The sequence below is a fragment of the Rhincodon typus genome, chromosome 10 (assembly GCF_021869965.1).
Source record: "Rhincodon typus isolate 14 chromosome 10, sRhiTyp1.1, whole genome shotgun sequence".
In the NCBI taxonomy this organism is placed as follows: domain Eukaryota; kingdom Metazoa; phylum Chordata; class Chondrichthyes; order Orectolobiformes; family Rhincodontidae; genus Rhincodon; species Rhincodon typus.
In genome coordinates, this window is record NC_063341.1 from 1,331,443 (window position 1) to 1,341,404 (window position 9,962).

A 9,962-nucleotide genomic window follows, 5' to 3' on the forward strand; every position below is an offset into this window, starting at 1 on the left:
CTTAAATTGGAACTAGCGGCTGAGCAGGAAGGAGGTCTGGTTTACTGAAGCAGAGACTTCTGAGGTTCAGAGATAACAAGGTGTAGAGCTGGATGAACACAGCAGGCCAAGCAGCATCAGAGGAGTAGGATGTTTTTGTGCAGCTGACAGTCTTCAGCATCTTCGAGAGGTTTTACTTGGCATCACAAGTCAACACTGTCCCCATCAAACACTCCCAGGACAGCGACAGCATGGGGTTAGATACAGAGGAAAGCTCCCTCTACACTGTCCCAATGACGTGCCTTAACCCCTGAACCTCAGAAGTGTCTCTGAGCCAGTCCCGAGAAGGAAGAGAGTTGAAATTCTGTGCTGACAATGACCTTTGTCCTGCCAGCTCAGCCCTGTTCTATTTAAAGTCATGTCTCCTCTGTGGACTGTCTCAAACACACTACACACATTCTGATCTCCTGATGGTCTTACTGAGGGGAGAGGAGAGTGTGACGTGGGTGAGAGCACAGGAGAAGCGAGCGTTGGACTCCCAGTCAGAGCCAGAGAGGGTCAGCAGGCTGCTGACACTGTAGGTGCTGTCCGAAGCTCGCAGGTAGTTGCTGGTCTGAACCCCGTCCGAAATGACTACACCATCCTTCTTCCACTGCACCTCCAGCTCATCGGGATAGAAGTGATTGGCAAGGCACACCAGGGTGGCAGTGCCCTTGGTCTGGACCTGCTCCGGGGAGGGGGGTAGCAGGGTCAGCTTGGGCTGAGACCTGTCACGGCCTGAAAGACAAGAGAAGCAAGTTTAATACATGCCATTTGAAGAGATTTGAACTTATCAAACATTGATTGGCAAAACAATTCATTTGAATATTTGTAGCCAAAAACTAACAAACCCGACAAAAGAACAGGCATTGTTTAAATTGCTTCTTGGGATGTGAGTGTCACTGGCAGGGCCAGCAATTATTGCCCATCCCTAATTGCTCCTGAGAAGGTGATGGTGAAGCAGCAGAAAGAGAAGGGACAGTTTTGGACCATCGTTTAGAGAATGAATGTAGGCAGCTGGAAGGGCTATTGATTGATTGATTGATTGTCCAATGTACTGAAATACAGTGAAAAGCTTTGTTTACAAGCGGTACAGGCAGATCATAGTAAGCAAAGAATGTACAGATCAGAAAAACTTAGACAGAAGCATAAAGGTTACATTGCACAGGGCATGTTAGCAAGATCAGCTCTATTTGAATCTAGAGAGTCCATTCATCCATCTGATAATGGCTGGGAAGAAGCTGTTCCTGAACCTGCTCCTGCATGTATTCAGGTTTCTGGTGGGATGGATCTTTGATGATGTTGGCAGCCTTTCTGCGGCAGCAAGCTGTGTAAATGGAGTCTATGGATGGAAGATTGGCTTCTGTGATGGTCTGGGCTGTCGCACAACCTTCTGTAGTTTCTTATGGTCCTGCGCAGAGAAGTTGCCAATATGTCCCCAGACAGTTTGTTTTCAATGGTGCATCAGTAGAAGTTAGTGAGGGACCTTATGGACATGCCAAATCTCCTGAGCCGCCTGAGGAAGAAGAGGCGTTGTTGTGCCTTCTTGACTGTCGCATCTACATGGGAAGTCCAGGACAGGTCGTCGGTTATCGTCACTATATTTTAGTGACAGTGATCAGAACTCAGTGAGATTGACAGTAGGGATGGAAATGGGGAACCGTGGAGCATGTGTGAAAGTTTTCATTTGAGAATGAACCATTTTACGAAACTGTGCGGTGATTTGGTAAAAGGGGACTGGAACAGCGACTTGATGGGAAAACAGTGTCAGGGCAGTGGGAGGCCTCCAAGGACAAAGCAGAGATCGTTCAGAATCTGTTCCCACAAAGAGTAAGGGTGGGATTCCCAAATCCAGACTCTCAGTCCAGGATGTGAGAAAGCAGCCAGAGTAAGGAAGACCAAACAGGGAAGGTGATGTTGGACCCGGAGTTCAATCATGCACAAAGCCAAGAGGAGATTAGAAAGTGCGCGAATGAAATTAAAAGCAAAGAGCTGACAGGATGGAATATGTCCAAATGAATAAGGGAAATCCCAACGGTGTTTTATAAACACAGAAAGAACAAGAGATTGGGGGTCGGGTACTGACATGAATAGAGAACTGGTTGGCAGGCAGGACACAGAGATTCGCAATAAATGGGTCTTTGCCTGAATTGCAGGTAGTTACCAGTTGGGGTACCACAGGCATCAGTGCTTGTTCCCCAGCTATTCACAATATAGAATAATAGAGTCATAGTGACCTACAGCACAGAAAAAGGCCCTTCAGCCTATCATGTCCATGCTGGTCAAAAACAACAATCCAACTATTCTCATCCATTTTTCTAGCATGAGAGAATTAGATGGGGAATGTTTTCAAGAAGGAATTAGATTTAGGTTTAAGGATTAAAGGGATCAAAGGATGTGGGGAGAAAGCAGGAACAGGGTACAGTGTTGGATGATCAACCATGATTATACTGAATGGTGAAGCAGGCTTGAAGGGCTGAATGGCCTACTCCCTGCTCCTATGTACATTGTTTTTATCTGTTTCTCTGATATGAAGAAAAGTCACTCGTCAATTTGAATCTGGAAGTAACCCCTGTGTGGAGGTGGAAGACGTGACCATGTGCTTCATGAATACAGGTAAGTAAGGTGGTTAAGAAGACAAGTGGGGTAACTTTTTTTCTTTATTCCTTGATGGAATGAGGATTTTGTCAGGAATGGGGAGTTTTAGCTTTGAGGAATGATTAGATAGGCTGGGACTGTTTTCTTTGGAACAGAGGAAATTAAGGGGAGATCTGATGGGGGTGTGTAAAATGGTGGGGGGCCTGGGTAGAGTGAATAGGAAGGACTGTTTTCCATCAGCAGAGAAGGCAATAACCATGGGGAGAGACTGAAATGAATTGGGGACAGGGTTCAACGGGAATTAAGAAGTAATATTTTCACCCAGAGGCTGATGGGATCTGGGACTCACTGTCTGAAAGTGTGGGAGAGGCAGAAATCCTCATCACTTTGAAAAAACACTTAGATATTCACTTGAAACACTAAAACCTCCAAAGCTACGGAGCAAGTGTTGGAAAGTAGGATGGAGCTCGATATCTCTTTAACAAACCTCTGATCACTCACGGATTGGCAGAACTTATCCAAGAACATTGGAGCAGACTGGGATCAACGTACTTCAGGAAGGAATCATGTTGGGTGTCTGTGTAGAAGATTCTAGATTCATTTGGAATGTTGCTGCCCAGCACTGGGCTGAGGTCAAGGGTGAGTCTGCAATGGGTTCTCAGTGTCCTGGTGTCAGACAGGGTCACTGCTCCCAATGACCCCATGACCCCTGAAAGGTGCGAGGGTCAGGATCAGGAGATTCCAGCCTCAGGGAAAGAGTTGCATGTGTGAAGCTGAAAGTGGATAAATCACTCAGACTGGATGGATTACACTAGATAGTTCTGAAGGAGATCACTGAGGAGATTGTGGAGGCATTGGAGATGTGGAGGCATCTGGAATTAATGGAGTCAGGGCAGGGGAGTGGGTTCGGAAGACAGGAAAATGGCTCACGTAATACCCCTGTTTGAGAAGGGAGGGAGACAGAAGATGGGAAATTATAGGCCAGTTAGCCTGGACTCAGTTGTTGGTAAGATTTTACACTTCAATTTAAAGATGAAATTGCAGAGGACTTGGAAATGCAATGGTAAAAAAAAGACTGAGTCAGCACCGGTTCATCAATGGGAGATCATGCTTGACAAATCTGTTAGAATTCTTTGAGGAGGCAATGAACCAGTTAGACAAAGGAGAATCAGTGGATGTGATCTGTTTGTATTTCCAGAAGGCCTTCGACATAAGACAAGAGCCCATGGTGTTAGCGGCAAGGTCCAGGCATGGACAGAGGATTGGCAGACTTGCAGAAGGCAGAGAGTGGGGATAAATAGCAGCCGGTGACTAGTGAAGTTCTGCAGGGGCCAGTGTTTGGGCCACAACTGTTCACGTTATACATAAACGATCTGGATGAAGGAACAGAAGGCTTTGTTGCAAAGTTTGCAGATGACACAAAGATAGGTGGGAGGGACAAGTAGTGTTGAGGAACTGGGAAGGCTGCAAAAGGTCCTGGACAGGCTCGGAGAGTTGGCAAAGAAATGGCAGATGGAATACAATACAAAATGCGAGGTTTTGCACTTTGGTAGGAAGAAGAGATGCAAAGATTATTTTCTAAATGGGGAAAGGCTTTGAAAATCTGAAGCACAAAGGGACTCAGGAGTCCTTGTTCAGATTTCTCGATAGGTTAACATGTAGGTTCAGTTGGTGGTTAGGAAGGCAAATGCATTGTTAGCATTCATTTCAACAGAGCTAGAATGTAAGAGCAGAGATGTTCTGCTGAGGCTGTATAAGGCTCTGGTCAGACTATATTTTGAATATTGTGAGCAGTTTTGGGACACATGTTCTAAGGAACAACGTGTTGGCATTGGAGGGATTCAGACAAGGTTTACAAGAATGATGCTAGGAATAAAGGGTTTGTTATATGAGGAGTGGTTGAGGTCTCTGGGTCTGTACTCTATGTAGTTTAGAAGGATGAGGGGTTCTGATTGAAACTTACAGAATACTGAGAGGTCTGGATAGAGTGGACGAGGCGAAGATGTTTCCACAAGTAGGAGAGGCTGGGACCCGAGGGCATAGCCTCAGGGTGAAGGGACAACCCTTTAGAGCTGAGAGGAGAAGGCATTTCTTCAGCCAGAAAGAGGTGAATCCGTGGAATGCATTGACACAGAGGGGTGTGGAGGCCAAGTCGGTGACTGTATTTAAGACAGAGATAGGTAGATTTTTAATTGAAAAAGTATCAAATGTTCCATGGAGAAGGCAGGAGAATGAGATTGAGAAGCATATCTGCCAAGATCAAAATACAGAGCAGACTCAATGGGCTGAATGGCTGATTTCTGCTCCTATACCTTAAAGTCTTCTGGAGAGTTTGTCCAGAACACTGAAAGCACTGGATTGTGAGCCCTGCTCTAGCTGTTTGTCATCAGAACTTTGCCAAGAGATAACCAGGGAGTGGAGAGAGTGTGCATCCTAGTCCATGCGGTAATTTCAGGATGTTTCCCGGCTCCTGGAATACCATGAGTGCAGGAAGTGTGGTCAGTGACAGCAGTTGGAGCTCCGGGTTTCGGAGCTTGAGCAGCAGCTGGTGTCAGTGCAGAGAGTCCGTGAGGCTGAGAGCTCCGTGGAGAGCATGTTTCTAGATGTGGTCACTCCGCAGCTTCAGAGTATGCAGGGAGAGAGGGAATGGGGGAGCCAGGCAGCTAGTACAGGGGTCCCCTGAGTGTATCCCACTCTCCAACCAGGATTCAGTTCGGAATCCTGATGGGAATGATGGTTCATCTGGGGAGTGCAGCCAGAGCCAAGCCCATGGCACCACGGGTGGCTCAGCTGTCCGGGGAGTGGGGGGGCACAAGGAAGACTGGAAGAGCGATAGTGAGAGGGGATTCGAGAGCGAGAGCCATCGATAGGTGTTTCTGCAGCTGCAGATGGGAATCCAGGACGGTGTGTTGTCTCCCTGGTGCCAGGGTCAAGGATGTCACTGAGCAGCTGCAGAGCACCCTGAGGGGAGAAGGGGAATAGTCAGCAGTCGTGGTCCACATCAGTCTCAGTGACAGAGGGAGAAAAGGGATGTGGTCCTGCAGTCAGAATTTAGGGAGATCGGCAGGGAATTAGCAGCAGGAGCTCAAAACTATGAATCTCCAGGTTACTCCCAGTGCCTCACACAAGTGAGAATTGGAACAGGAGGGTAAGAGAGGTATATGTGGGGCTGGAAAGAGGTTCCAGGAGGGAGGGCTTTAGACTCTTTGGACATTGGGACTGGCTCTGGGGGGGTGGGAAATGGACAGACTGCTTACACCTGAACAGAGCTGGGACTGAGTTCCTTATGGGGTGATTTGCTAGTGCTGTTGGAGAGGGTTTAAACTAACTTGGCAGGGCTATGGGAACCAGGAGGGAATATCAGAGAGGAACACCAAGGTCCACAGAATCCTCAGTGCAGTCTATAGGTCACCAGTGAGAAGGATGTAGAGGAACAAATCTGTGAGGAATTTACAGAGAGCTGCAAACATTGCAGAGTTGTTATAGACATTGACAGGATGCAGAGCTGGGCAAAGACGTGGCAGATGGAATTCAACCCAGAAAAGTGTGAAGTGATTCATTTTGGAAGGTCAAATTTGAATGCAGAATACAGGATTAATGGCAGGATTCTTGGCAGTGTGGAGGAACAGAGGGATCTTGGGGTCCATGTCCATTGATCCCTCAAAGTTGCTACCCAAGTTGATAGGGTTGTAAAGAAGGGGTATTGTGTTGGTTTTCATTGGCAGGGGAATTGAGTTTAAGAGCAGCCAGGTTATGCTGCAGCTCTACAAAAATCTGGCTAGACCACACTTGGAATATTGTGTTCAGTTCTGGTCACCTCATTATAGGAAGGATGTGGAAGCTGTGGAGAGGGTGCAGAGGAGATTTACCAGGATGCTGCCTGGACTGGAGGGCAGGTCTTATGAGGAAAGGTTGAGGGAGCTAGGGCTTTTTTCATTTGAACGAAGAAGGATGAGGGGTGACTTGATAGAGGTTTATAAGATAATGAGAGGCATAGATAGGGTGGATAGTCAGAGATTTTTTTCCCAGGGCGGAAATGACTATTACGAGGGGGCATAATTTTAAGGTGACTGCAGGAAGGTGTAGGGGAGATGTCAGATGTAAGTTCTTCACACAGAGAGTGGTGGGCATGTGGAATGCACTGCCGGCAGTGGTAGTGGAGTCAGATACTTTCGAGACTTTTAAGCGACTCTTGGATAGGCACATGAAGGATAGTAAAATGTTGGGTATGCAGGGTAGATTGATCTTAGTAGGATAATAGGTCAGCACAACATTGTGGGCCGAAGGGCCTGTACTGTGCTGCACTGTTCTATGCTCTATGTTCTATGTTATAATGGAGGACATTAATTATCCGAATATAGACTGGGATAGTAGAAGTGTGAAGGGCAGAGAGTGGCCAGAGTTGTGAGAGTGTGTTCAGGTGAATTTTCTCCAGCCGTGTGTTTCCAGTCCAATGAGAAAGGAGGATCTGCTAGACCTGAATCTTGGGAATGATGGAGGCACAAGTAGATCAAGTGTCAGTGAGAGGTCATTTAGGGAAGAGTGATCATTGTATCACAAGGTTTAGGGTGGCAGTGGAAAAGACCAAAGGCCATTTCAGGGTCAAAATGACTCACTGGGGAAAGTGCCAATTCCATGAGGTAAGGACACATCAGGTCTGAACCAACTGGGGTCAAAGGTTGGCAGGAAAGTCCTGAGGTGAATAATAGGGGATGTAGTTCTGGGACAGCCAATGTATATTTGAGGGAGGGCAAAAAATTCCTGAGCTCTTTTGAGGGCAAAAGTGATAGAATAATGTTGAATAAGGAAAGGGCAAAAGAGTAAGTGGGTAGAGAATAGGGTCCCTTAAAGGTGAACAAGGCCACCTATGTGTGGGGCCATAGGAGATGGGTGAGATCCTAAATGGATATTTTGTCTCAATATTTATCATGGAGAAAGAACGGAAACTGAGGAACTTGAGGAAATAAATAGTTAGGTCTTGACAAAAGTCCTCATGACAGAAGAGGAGTTTTTAAAATGCATAAAGGTAGATAAATCTCTGGCACCTGATCAAGTGTATCCCCAGACTTTGTGGGAAGCTAGGAAAGTGATTGCTGGGCCCCTTGCTGAGATATTTGTATCATTGACAGCCACAGGTCAGCTGATGACAGACTCAAGGGTGGCTAATGTTGTGCTACTATTTAAGAAAGTCTGCAAAGTAAGCCCAGTGAACTTTAGACTGGTGAGCCTGATGTCAGTGGTGAGTAAATTGTTGGAAAGGATTCTGAGAAATATGATTTACATGCATTTGGAAAGGCGACGTCTGGTTAGGGATAGTCAATGTTGTTTTGTGCACAGGAAATCATGTCTCAGCAACTTGACTGAGGTTTTTTGAAAGGGTGATAAAGAGGATTGATGCAGGCAGAAGAGTAAACATTGTCTACATGGAATTTAGCAAAGTGTTTCACATGGTTCCATGTGGTAGGCTGGTTAGTAAGGTTAGATCTCATGGGATCCAGACAGAGCTAGCCATTTGGATACAAAATTGGTTTGAAGATAGGAGACAGAGAGTGGTGGTAGAGGGTTGCTTTTCGCACTGGAGGTCCGTGACTAGTGGTGTGCTGCAAGGATTGGTGCTGGGTCAACTGCTTTTCATCATTTAAATAAACTATTTGGATGTGAATATAGGAGGTATGGTTAATAAGTTTGTAAATGACACCAAAATTGGTGGTACAGTGGATAGTGAAGAAGATTATTTCAGAGTAATGGGACCTTGATCAGATGGGGCAATGTGTGGAGGAGTGGAAGCCAGAGTTCAATTTAGATAAATGTGAGGTGTTGCATTTTGGAAAGGCAAACCAGGGCAGGACAGTTAATGGGAGGGCAATGTGGAGTGTTGCTGAACAGAGATCTATGGATGCAGGTGCATTTTTCCTTGAAAGTGGAGTGACAGGGAGATAGGGTGATGAAGAATGCGTTTAGCACGCTTGCCTTTATAGGTCACTGCATTGAGTATATGATTTGGGACATCATGTTGCGGCTGTACAGGAGATTGATGTGGCCACTTTTAGAATAATGTGAACAATTCTGATCTGCTATAAGAAGGATATTGTTAAACTTAAATGGGTACTGAAAAGATTTACAAAGATGTTGTCAGGGTTGGAGGTTTTGAACTATAGGGAGAGGCTGATTGGCTGGGGCTATTTTCCCTGGAGCATCAGAGGCCGAGGCGTGACCTTATAGAGGTTTATAAAATCATGAGCGGCATGGATAGGGTAAATGTCCAAGGTCTTTTCCTTGGGAAGGGGAGTCCAAAACTAGAGGGCCTAGGCTTAAGGTGAGAGGGGAAAGATTCAAAAGGGACCTGTGGGGTAGCTTTTTCCCGCAGAGGGTGGTGTGCATATGGATTGAGCTGCCAGAGGAGGTGGTGAAGGATGTTACAATTACAGCATTCCTAAAAGACATCTGAATGGGTACATGAATAGGAAGGCTTTAAGGGATATGGGCCAAATGCTGGCAAATGGGACGAGATCAGTTTAGGATATCAGCTTGGTGTGAACGAGTTGGGCTGAAGGGTCTGTTTCCATGCTGTATGACTGCATGACTATGAGATGCTGGTAAGGCTATGACATTTTACCCTGAAGCGTAGGAGGCTGACCTGTGACCTTATAGAGGTTTATAAAATCATGCTGGGCATTGAAAATGTGAATAATTCAGGAAGGATGCAAATGTTTTGTAGACACAGCAAAATATATTCCCAAAGATGGATCCAGGGATGAGGGACGTCATTATGAAGTTCATTAGAGAAGTTTGGACTTCGTTGGAGAAGAGAGGGCCGAGAGGTATTCGAGGTATTCAAAATCAGGAGGGGGCTGGACAGAGTAAATGGGGAGAAAATGTTGCCACTTGTGAAAAATTGAAAGCGAGAGGCCACAGATTAAAAGTAATTGATAAGAGAAGCAAAAGTGAGATGGAGAAAAACATTTTCAGCCAGCGAGTGGTTAAGGTGTGGGATGCACGGCCTGAGAGTGTGGTGGAGGCAGCTTCAAATGAAACGTTCCGAAGGGAATGAGACTGTTATTTGAAAAGTAACAATGTGCAGGGTGACAGGGAAAAGGCAGGAGAATGACACTCAGTGAATTGCTCATTCAGATAGCCGGTCCAGACAGGATGGGCGGAATGGCCTCCTTGTGCACTGTAACAATTCAGTGAGTGTGTGATTGAGTAGAGTTAAAGCTGGGGGAGGTGGGAACTCGGTGTCTCACTGTGCTGCTGCTGGGGTCAGTGAGATCAGAGACTGGGACAGGGAGCCAGAGCTCGCATCAAACTCTGTCCGTGTCCGTCACACTGAGACTGGCAGGAGGCTA

At 46.2% G+C, this 9,962-nt stretch overlaps 1 gene segment (V, D, J or C); it reads right to left on the reverse strand.

The window, feature by feature from the left end:
• Positions 1 to 427: 427 nt before the first annotated feature.
• LOC109926246 overlaps positions 428 to 9,962 on the reverse strand; it is a 10,147-nt gene continuing 612 nt past the window's right edge. The window contains 1 exon segment of the C gene segment in view: positions 428 to 760. Coding sequence covers positions 428 to 760 — 333 coding nt within the window.